This window comes from Bactrocera latifrons, unplaced genomic scaffold, assembly GCF_001853355.1.
Source record: "Bactrocera latifrons isolate USDA-ARS-PBARC rearing strain unplaced genomic scaffold, ASM185335v1 scaffold_40, whole genome shotgun sequence".
NCBI classification, from domain to species: domain Eukaryota; kingdom Metazoa; phylum Arthropoda; class Insecta; order Diptera; family Tephritidae; genus Bactrocera; species Bactrocera latifrons.
In genome coordinates this window covers 1,215,272-1,225,864 of record NW_017537046.1, presented here as the reverse complement: position 1 = coordinate 1,225,864, position 10,593 = coordinate 1,215,272, and the positions used below count along the sequence as shown (strand labels likewise).

General features: G+C 38.6%; 2 protein-coding genes across 4 annotated transcripts in view; both read right to left on the bottom strand.

The window, feature by feature from the left end:
- LOC108972527 overlaps window positions 1–8,946 on the bottom strand; it is a 13,444-nt gene extending 4,498 nt beyond the window's left edge. The window contains exons 1-10 of the mRNA XM_018939157.1: window positions 8,637–8,946; window positions 8,016–8,129; window positions 7,775–7,959; window positions 7,415–7,573; window positions 7,110–7,219; window positions 6,890–7,034; window positions 6,708–6,826; window positions 6,574–6,650; window positions 6,403–6,513; window positions 5,891–6,324 (exon numbers count right to left, since the gene is read on the bottom strand). Coding sequence (XP_018794702.1) covers window positions 5,891–6,324; window positions 6,403–6,513; window positions 6,574–6,650; window positions 6,708–6,826; window positions 6,890–7,034; window positions 7,110–7,219; window positions 7,415–7,573; window positions 7,775–7,959; window positions 8,016–8,129; window positions 8,637–8,869 — 1,687 coding nt within the window. The 5' untranslated portion in view covers window positions 8,870–8,946. The remainder of the gene's footprint in view (window positions 1–5,890; window positions 6,325–6,402; window positions 6,514–6,573; window positions 6,651–6,707; window positions 6,827–6,889; window positions 7,035–7,109; window positions 7,220–7,414; window positions 7,574–7,774; window positions 7,960–8,015; window positions 8,130–8,636) is intronic.
- LOC108972526 lies at window positions 313–3,998 on the bottom strand. 3 transcript variants are annotated; one of them, XM_018939154.1, is made up of 12 exons: window positions 3,700–3,998; window positions 3,398–3,638; window positions 3,157–3,335; window positions 2,931–3,095; window positions 2,758–2,876; window positions 2,465–2,615; window positions 2,269–2,408; window positions 2,078–2,166; window positions 1,813–1,911; window positions 1,015–1,750; window positions 833–957; window positions 313–772 (listed from the first exon to the last, which is right to left on the bottom strand). In XM_018939154.1, the coding sequence occupies exons 1-12, from the start codon at window positions 3,839–3,841 to the stop codon at window positions 415–417; spliced, it is 2,544 nt and encodes an 847-aa protein (XP_018794699.1). In that variant the 5' UTR covers window positions 3,842–3,998; the 3' UTR covers window positions 313–414. The 3 variants fall into 3 exon arrangements, with proteins under 3 accessions (XP_018794699.1, XP_018794701.1, XP_018794700.1); XM_018939155.1 differs by having other exon boundaries at window positions 601–772; window positions 837–957; XM_018939156.1 differs by lacking the exon at window positions 3,700–3,998 and having other exon boundaries at window positions 3,157–3,375; window positions 3,509–3,559.
- Window positions 8,947–10,593: the final 1,647 nt, after the last annotated feature.

Here is a 10,593-nt window from a genome sequence, read left to right as displayed (position 1 = left end):
TTGAGTCTTCGGTTTGACCAAAGTTTTATAAAAGGTTTTATGATTGTATATACTTTAAACACATTGGCAATTGCACGTCATTTAGTTAAGAATATATACCACATACGAGTAAATACATATCCATATTCTACTACAGTGGCTTCAAAACAAAAAAAAAAAAAAAAAAAAAAAAAAAAAAAAAAAAAAAAAAAAAAAAAAAAAAAAAAAAAAAAAAAAAAAAAAAAAAAAGAAAAACTTAGTAAGCCAACAAAAATTTTTCGGTTTGAGACTTCGGAATAACTAAAGTTTGAGAAAATGTTGTATGGTTGTTGGTATACTTGAAACACATAAGCAATTTCAAATTTATTTTAGAATATATACCATATACGATAAGTGCAAATTCGGGTTTAAAACACGAAATAATCCTTTTTTTGATTAAGCAAGCTCAGCCTCGCTGGATTCCTCGGACGTTGTAGCCGTACCACCGCTGACTTTGATCTCTGCTGTGGGCGTTACATTTGGCGCCGAACTTAAAATCGAATAAATTAAATCTCTAATCTTCGCCGTGCTGGAACGCTGAGCACTTGCCGCTTTATTCGCAGCGCTAGATGTTGATGGCGTCTTAAAGGTGACATGTGCGTTTCTGAGCCGTGCGCCTAACTTATCACGCCAATTACTTTTCGGCGGACTCGGCTCGTTTGCGGGTTCATTTACGAGTTCATTGTCCGGCGCAGCCTCACTAACTGCCGTTGTGCTGCTGGTAGGCGTTGCAGCGTCTTCGGAAGGTGGAGATCTGTTGAGTATGGTTTAAAATAACATTAAAATTTGTTGAAAATTTTAAGTCCAAACTTACCTACTGCCAGTACCGCTTTGCGTTGAATAGGGATATCTGTCGTAGAGGTATGCGAGCAGCATGCAAATGATCAGTATCGGAAAGAGTAGTATGAGTATGCTGAAAGCGCCAATCCAGAAACCGTGCTGTAACAGCAGTTAAGTTTATTATTTCAGCTAAATTGCGATAAGTTCATACTCTACCAAACAACTCTCGATACATTCGTACAGCTGTCGCGGTATACCGACACTTGATAGCTTGAAGTCTCTGCAAGTCGGCATAAAGGCGACATGACTCGTATATAACATCATTTCCAAATCGAAATCCATTAGAAGTTGCCTCATTTCAATATCCAGCAATTCCTTGAACTCCAACTCGAAGTAATCATGTAATATACGCATCTCGCTGAGACTTTTACGCAGAAGAGTGCTCAAATTTACAGTCGGCATTTGTGCGACAAGGCGTTCCCCATGCTTGGATAGTGCATCCACATTGCCAACTATATGCTTCGCAATCAACGTTTCGAAGACGTGCGTTTTCATGAGATGCAAGTTGCATGCCAGCATTCGCTCGTAATATGTAATTTCATTGTCCACGGTTGCCTCAGCCACAATGGGTATGTGCGTGCTTAGCTGCTCCCAAGCCGCATACCAATTTTCCATATTCATCTCTTGCTTCACAACATTGAACATGTCGCCCGAATTAAAGACAGTTCCGCTGAAATCTGCATACTGCAGCATTTGTAGAATATTTGAAATGCCCGCGACGCTGGGTAAGGCCGTACGTAGTGTCTCGAAAATGTGCTGATTTTGTAGTTGCATAGCATTGTAGGTCTCTGCATCGGGGCCAAAAGCGCTCTCAGCGAGTAGACTGAGTATTTTATTTTGAGAGTCACAATAAGATTTAGAGCTCAAACCGCAAGGATTGTCGAGTGTGGTGCTTTTAGGAGAAATCAAGCACATAAATACTTTCAACTTTTGCTTTACTAGCGAGTTACTTACGTGTCTTGCCTGAAATTGAAAAACGATGTACCCAGAAAGAAGCTCAGGCTTGCTATTAGACAGAGTATTATGGACGTAAAACAGATGAAAATAACGATGCTGCAAAGAAATGAGTAAGAGAGTTATATACACTTTTTATTTAAACCGTGTTGGTGTTGGGAAAGTATGGCACTGATTTTGTAGACTTCTTTTCTTGAAGAATAATAATTTGTCGAAATGTCAGCCTAGGATTGCTCGGTACTAATTGTGAGCAATCGTTACTCACCTCACTAGAATATATTTTCTCTTCTTGAAGCGCATGAAGACCGCATGATACATAGCATAACACAGTTGCATCCAGCACAGCACAGAGATCTGTCAGATTATTAGAAAATTGTTATAATTCCCATATGCATACTGCAGAAATTGAATTCGGAGAGCTTTCACCACAGCTTTCACCACGTCTGTTATACTCACCATTATAGCGATGATTAGAAAAAACAATTGGTATGAATATATATCATTTGGTAAATGTATTACAACATCTCGTGGTACTTCCGAACGAAGTTTCTTCACCGCTTTGATAATTTCCAAATAATTGGCATTCATTTCATTCACTGAAATGTACTCCTAAAATATGAAAACTTGTTCGTGTTCGAAGTAGTTAACTCACCTTTTTCCGCCCACATATTCGTGAAAACCGATCTGTAATAACTATGCAAGTCTTTTAGGCTTTTTGCGAAAGCTTGCGATAAGTTTGGCAGCTCTATTGACATTTCAACAATGTCTTCTATGTTGGATAATACGCGCTCGATACTGAGTAGCTGAGAAGCGAGAAAACAAAAGGCGCAGTAAGAAAAAGAGAGAGGGAGAGAGATAAAGTAGCCGTTGCGTTGAATGAAATCTTTATGGAGACCCGTACTCTCCTGAAACTTGAGACTGTTTAAGGCAGATGTTTATATTTACCGTAACAATTTTGTGCTGATTCCCATTGAGCTCATTGCGAACAAGATTTATATAAGTTGGGTCTGAGATATCGTTCAAAAGCAAAAACGTTGTAGTATTCCGGTGTAGAAATTTCGTGACTGCAAGCATTTATAGTAGTACAAAAATATTTCAGCTTTATGCCTCGAACTTACGGTCTGTTAACTGCATAATATCTGCTAGCAGGGTCTGCATGTCCTTGCGCATGTCCTTTATGATAGGCTGAATAGCTAAGCTTTCCGAGTAGATGTCCATGAGCATGCTACCAGCGGGGTTCTTTACTATTTCCGGCGCTGAGGAGTTGAGGTTGGATATCATTTCTGAAATTAATGTTTGCACTAAAATTTCAGAATGCGGATTGTATTGCTTGGAGCTACTTACCATCAGCCAACTTCTTCATAAACTCTTGCACGACTTCGATATTGTCCGTAGATATATGATCGATAACATCTAAAGTCTGATCGTAGAGCATTTTCACCATATTCACATTACTCTCTGGTTCACGATAACTTCTTGTCGGATGGTTTTGATAAGAGGTATACGTAAACCATATAAAGAAGCTAACCTCAAGCCAAGAGTTTATGAAATAACTTCAGTATACTAAAGAACAAAGAACAATCACCTGTAAAGTATTTTCAGTAAAAATAGCAAAGTTGACAGTATGTAGCGCCATGAAGGCACTGGTGCTCTTTCAAAGCGTCGTTTTCTCTTTGGCCGAAATTGAAATACGCACCAGATTAGACATAAAATTGGCAGTAGCGCTGTATAAATGAATATTCCAATCAACCAAGGAAACTCTGCAACGTAATCACGCCAATCGTTGTTCAGTAGTTTATAACCCAAGCCTGTGCAGTTCATGTATTCTGTAAAAGGATACGTTTTAGAAAGCAAAGTTCTAAACTGAATCACTACTTGAATACATGCCTTCTGTGAGACTTCTTGGCAGGCTTAATGCTTCTTTAGTAGTAAAAGCCTGTATGGTGGCTTGTATCGAGAAGGGCAGTCCACAGATGTCCACGCTGGTGTAGGGCACAGCTGGCAATGCTTTGAATTCGGATAATTTCATTATTGGCGACTGGATATTTACACACAATTTGGAAACTTCGATAATAAAATGGTTCTTAGAATTTGTTCTTTCAAAAAATAGTTATGATTTTAAGTTTACGTAACGTTTCTTTCAAAAAACCACAAAATTTTCAAAACACAAGCAATTTTTTAGGGAAATGAAAGTTCATCGTAGAAAATATTTGAAATATTTGACGGTTCGATATGTAAGGAATATATAAATGTCATGCCCGACAATAAGGAATACTGTGGTTATCGTAAATATTGGAACACTAAATTTCCATTTTCCTTCCGGAGATCTTCCTTTGAATCTGTTTAAGACTTAAAGATTGGGGATTGAAGGGCAATACGGAACTATACAGTTCCGAAATAAGTTTGTCAGTAAGGATTGGTATTATATGTGTTATTTTGAAAAATTATAGCATGAAGTTGTCCTTGGAGCTTTCAAATCCTTACTGAGATATTTGTGTATATGTAAATTTAAGGAATGGGAGATCCTTTCACTAATTTGATGTCGGCTAGTTCAGAACACTGTCGGATGGCGACACACGCCCGCAGAACCGATCGAAAAGCATGCGGGGCTCCAGGACAACAATGGAGCATCTCTTGTGCACTTATCCCGCAGTGGCAAGACTACGCTGTACTTATCTAGTGTCCCCACGGTATGATAAACTGGAGGAGCTCTTCCGAAAGTGAGGCCGCAGAGTCTGTTAAAATTCTCGCCAAGCGCAGTCATCCTATAGGATTGGAAAGGATATTCTCTTGGACCTATCAACTGAACTTCATCTGGTATCGCAAAGGACCAAAACTGGTATAAGCGTGGCTTATTCGTCTACCAGTTTAACCTAACCTTATCTAGTTCAGCAGGAGTGTCGATTTATGCTCCGATAAAGGTTGTCGTGATTTGAATGATATCGAGTCTGAATTATCAGCAACATCTTACCTAACTTTTCTTACCATTGATAACATTTTTATGAAGTTTGCTTCAAAGCTTTTGAAAGCTCTTTATTTTAAATGTAAAAAAAAAAAGTATTTCTACACAAAATTTCATAATTATTTCTTTTCTAATGTCTGCGGCGGTGGATATGTGACCAACGGTTGACGGTCCTTCGGTCCTTGAAAAACCATTACGGTTACTGTTTTGTCTTTTGTCGTGCCACCACCTACTAATTGCGCTTCCGCACCGACGCAGTTCGTTTGTGTTCTGCTGCGACATGGCAAGGGCAAAATAACCCCATCTTTTCGACTGCTACTGCATATATGTGTTGAGCTCCGTTGGCAGCTTGTTCCACACATCTGTGTTGTGCTCCGCGTTGAGCTTGTTGCACGCATCTGTGGTGGGTTGTGTTGACAGCTTGTTGCACACATCCGTGGTTGATTTCGTTGACTCGTTCCTGCACACATCTGTGGGGCACTCTGTTGACAGTTTGTTGGGTATATAATTGGTGGATTCTGTTGACAGCCGAAGGCACCCATCACCGGCGGTATAAAGTTTACGGTATTAATGAGGGGTGTACCAGCATGCGCTCCACCACAGTACACGCCCGTTTGGGGGACAGCACAATCTCTGCCATGTAAAGTAGATTGTGCAGCAGTTCCTGTAGTTTGCTCACATGGAGAGCCGCCTACTGCTACTGGCGCACGCAAACCTCCATCTGGTTTTGGTGGTTGAGGACAGGCAAATATCGGTGGCCCGCGTTTGTAGAGTTTGTACAGCAATAGGCTAAGTAGCATAGTAAAAAATAATGTCAAGACCAACAAGGTACTGCCGATAGCGTAGAGCATCTGAAAAAAAAAAAAATGTAAAAACCAATTTCAGCTAGTTCATAACTGTACTGGCGAGCATCTTTTACCAATAAATCTTCCAGACAACCGCATTTTGAAGACCCATTCAATGTACTACGTTGACCACGATAGCAGGCCACTGACCGATTCTGTAGAACTTTCAACTTCTTAACCAGCTTTTCGCTCAATGTAGCCAAGAAATTTTCCTTCGACAGCGCATAAGATTTTTCGAAGACCATCAATTCACTTTGAGCACTATCTAAAAGTTTTGTAAAATTGTCGTAACCCTTAGGCTGCGTACGTTTCTTTAACTTGGTTAGCACTTCGTACAGTTCTGCAGCGTTGGGTGCAAATATTTTATCATACAAATCTGTCCTGACGGACTTTAGTATGGAATTTATTTTGCATGAAAATATGTTCGCGCCAGTTGTATTCTCTTTGTTGTTATCTTTTATGTAACCTGCGTAGCTCGTATAGTTTTCCTCGGTTATGACATCTTGTACGTCACTTTCGTACCACTTCTCTTGCGGGAATTCCATCACAACTTGGTGGTTATTTGTGGAATAATTATTGTGATTTATCGTGATCTTTGGTAGCATGCGCTTGATTTTCGCCATTTCATAGTCGTAAGCTTCGTCGGCATTGATATTGTTAACTGGATCACAGCGCCAAGACTGAGGAATCCGATAAGAGCTTCCCCTGTGAGTTGACGAAAAGAAAGGAAGGTAAAGCATAAATTTATATCAAAATAATGTTTTAAAGTAATATCAACCCTACCGAAGATCATTCTCGTGACAAATTCCCGTATGCAACACCATGGCGGGCAGGAAATGTAAGACTGTTAGAAAGGCTAGCACAGGTATGGCCAATATGTTGAGGAAAAGAAAGCTGAGGGATAATAATGTAATGGTTTAGTAATCATTATAGACAGTATCGATTCTGACACACATTTTGAGCATACAATTCGCACGCGCATAGTAACGGCAAATTCCGAATCCGAGTCCCATTAGGAAAATGTAAGCAAGCTGTGGTGAGTAAACACTTTGAACTAAATTTTGAATACGTGACTACCCTATACTCACGGCAGCTGTCAAAAAAAACATAGTCATCGCTAGGTACAGAATGGGATTAAGGATTTGTGGGTGTTCTGTAGATGATCTGTCGTTCATGTATGGCTTTGGAAGCTGACGTAAAGTTGGTGCTAACAAAGTGACATCAAATATATATGAGAATGTAAAATAAATTGACTTACTTCTTTACTTACTCACAAATAAATCGTTTTCACTCATATCAGCGGTCGGTGTACTCTCCGCTATAGATTTTTGCAGCAGTGAGATATTCTCATATGCCTTCAATAGATACTCCAAGTATTCATATGAGTGTGAGTATTGCGTATAGACTGAATTTAACTATTTTTCATAAAAAATGTGGCGTAAGCTTAGCTAAAACTCTCATGATTTTTCACTCAAAATCTATTCACTTACATGCCACACATTTATGTGCTCCCTTCTCAACATTTTGCTTTCTATTAAGGTCGTATTTTTGACGTTTGCTTGTAGAAATGCGAAGGCTTCTCGCCCAACTGTGCGAAGCACTGTAAATTTCAGCAGGACAAAATAAAAAGCAGACTTGAAGTATATCATAAGCTGTGTGAGAACTACAGGCATTTATTGTTTTGTGAGTGGAAAAGTGATAGCACCTAAATGTATGCTAGCATAAATTATACAAGCAGGAGCTCATTTCGCTGCTTACGTGGGCGAATAAGTACTGACTTATATCATTTACTTACGATCATTCATTTCTATGCCGAGTATAACCAACTCATAGGCATAATCTCTCAATGATTGCAGAGCAGTTGAATAAAAGTCTCCGTTACTGTTTAAATATTTGAGTTTTTCAAAACTTTTCTGCTCAGTCTGGGCTATTGTTTGCAGCCAATCAGCGAGTTCTGGAGGGGAAATCAAAATTTTAGTACAAAGTTAAAATGAAGTATACTTATGAGGTTGTTTTGGAGACGATGTAACTCATAACTACAAAGTGTTCTTTGAAAATTGATTTTCTACAACGCTCCCTCAAGGCGTTTCGGCATTGAAGATTGGTTAATCTCTGAGCTCTTTGTCCATTTTATCAAGTCTTGCTAAAAACTTACCCTCAGTTATCACTTTGTTGATTTTTATAGAGAGCTGTGTGGGATTAGCTTTATATTCCGCCTGATTCATAAAATTTGCATCCTCATCAACTAATGCTGATCTGGCTGTATCCCCAAAACTTTTAGAATCATCTTTGCTTCTTCGTAGTAAAAAATTCGTACGAAAAGTCAAATAAAGGCCAATTCTGTAAGATAAATATTTCATTAAAGTGTGATATCAAAATTAATATGAAATACATACGCAAGTGGCAGCAATAAAAGCAACAACAGGAACGTGGTGAAGTAAAGGCAGCAACGATGTCGTTTCTTTGCAGATTTTTGCAGACCCCTGACAGTACAGCATAGCCAAATAAGCCTAAAAAATAATTGATGAATAATAGTTAATGCGACAGTCATATTATTATTACAGTAAAAAAAAGAAAATTTATATATTAGGACATTTTTGGAATTCTATAAAAGTATTGTTATTGCTTAGTACAACGTCTATTTCCAAGCAGAACCATTCTATAATGTGTTAATATGCGTTAGAAACTTTCAGGATAATTCGGAGTCAGTTATTTGCCTATATATTGAATTTTTATACCATCTTTTTCATAAATAAGTACTTTTGTATGAAAAAATATATTCTCGAATAAATAATAATATTCTAAAATGTACTAAACTTGTATTTTCGGAATACTATAAATTGATGATTATTATTTAATACTGCTACTAGGTGTTATTATTTTTGTGCAGAACTATTGTATACATTAGAAATAAGCATTTGAAAATTTCGGAGTAATTCGGAGTAGCCTCTATATTACAGTTTTACGTAAACTTTTCACAATCCAACACTTTTCAACGAAAATCGCAATTTTCTAACCAAAAAAGCGTCGTTAATACCGCAATGACCAGTAATACAATCAGCAGTGGAAATTTCGCTAGCAACTCAAACCAATCATATTTGGCGACACGCGGTCCGAAGTCACCATTCTCAACATATCCCTTTGGTAGCTCTGCAAGCGCAAATGCATTGAAGACCCAACCGGAGAGCCGCATATAAAACTTCGCTACACCACAATCGTCGTCGTAATGATATTCGGAGTATAAAGTCATAATTTTTACTATTCCGAGACACACTTCAAAAGTTTTTTTTTTTCAGAAACGAAGACAAATTTTGAAAAAAATTTGAAAAAGTTTGTAAACAAATTTTAAACGCAAAAGTTTTGTTACGAATTAAAATTTGATTTATAATGTAAAAAGGGACGTAGTTGCCACGTTGACAAAACCAATTTAAATTGAGTTGTGTAAAGAATATTTCAGTAGTCGGAACATTTGTAAATAAAATAAAATGATAACAACGAGGTCAAAAATAGAGCTTTGATAAAGCTTACCTCACATTTTTCTGCGATTTATCGCTTTGTACTCACTACAAGCTCTAGCTCTCCATGAGTTTCCACTCATTGCTGCGTTTTTAAATATTTTCAAGCCTAGTGATCTGAGCCGCTGATCGTGGCCTTGTTTAAAATTTACTACGCGGTATGGCTGGTATGAAGGTCTCGCGGAGTATCATGGGTTTTTGCTGATTTGTTTGCAAGAAAAGGTTCTCCAATTTCAGACTGGAAACTAATCAGATGTTCTCTGTCCTGCAGCGGTTTACAGCTGAATGGCTGGGACTCTTGTCAGCTTGGGTGGCGCCGATCAGTCGCCAATAAATTTTTGGTCTCAAGATCTGCGGTAGCTCAGAAGAGGTCTATTGGTGTTTGGCTTCCAAAGGGCTCGCCTATTCTTAGTTTTAGTGGCTCAAATCGACTATGGTATAACGCTCATCGAAAAAAAGAAGTAAATTTTAGCCACGTTCTACATGCGGCTTTTTCAATACCAAGGTTCAAGTAACACATCTTGTCAATTGGAATAGGGAAAAAGCTAGCTAACCAAGAGCTTCCTTGAAGTTTTTGCTTCTGAGCTTAGACTAGAGAATTTACCATTAATGTCATTTGGAGAGCAAGAAACACATGGAATCAGCCTGGTAGCTATGTTTTGATATTAAGAAGATGGAGATCAGCCTGGTAACTATGTTTTGAACTCCAAGTTGCTTCAGATTTCAGGATTGGCAAAAACCTGACTCTGAAGATCTCAATCAACCTTTTCTGTGATTCTTAAATTACTTAAGATTTGACATGTTTCTTAACCAATTTCTAATAAAAAGTTATAAAAAGTAAAAAAACCAACTGCGTCAAATCACTAGAAGATTGACTACACCTACTAACACATACACACAAACAGGGCACCATGTATCACACAATCGCTCTAGTTTCCATAATTATGGCTTGATGTCTATATGAATATGCTTCGTTGTGCCCGAAGTCCAACTTATGCGAGCGCTTACTTTCCAAAGACACACCGCAAGAGCTTAAAATATCGAAACTGCACTATAATTATCCGACTTGCTACTTATAATTTCCGGCCAAGCGATGGATTTTATGCGAAAATTGAAAATTATACAGTAGAAAGACATGCTACTTTTTGTTAGTGTTATTGGCTTTCTTGCATTTTTATTGTTGCTGCCTGCAAATCGATTACCGCTTTGTACCACAGCTGTTGCAGTCGGCATGAGCCAACACAGCGCCGGTTAAGCGAGCGCGCCCACTTCGCACGCCCCGACGCGGCGCAGTGTGGCAGCAACAATGACATTCGCCGGTTCATTGCTTCTGCGTTGAGGTTAACGAACAATTGACTGGTCAATGGGGCGGCAGACTGGCTGCTTCTGGTGGCTGTGTCAATTTTCAAACGGACGCATTGCTTTTTTTCTAGCGGCCGTGTTGTACAAGCGTGTTTGT

Coding starts and splice junctions, on each gene's coding strand:
- LOC108972526 (XM_018939154.1), bottom strand. CDS start 3,841: ATGAAATTATCCGAATTCAAAGCATTGCCAGCTGTGCCCTACACCAGC. Junction 1,912..2,077: donor AGAAAATATATTCTAGTGAG/GTGAGTAACGAT, acceptor ATTTCTTTGCAG/CATCGTTATTTTCATCTGTT. Junction 773..832: donor CAAAGCGGTACTGGCAGTAG/GTAAGTTTGGAC, acceptor CATACTCAACAG/ATCTCCACCTTCCGAAGACG.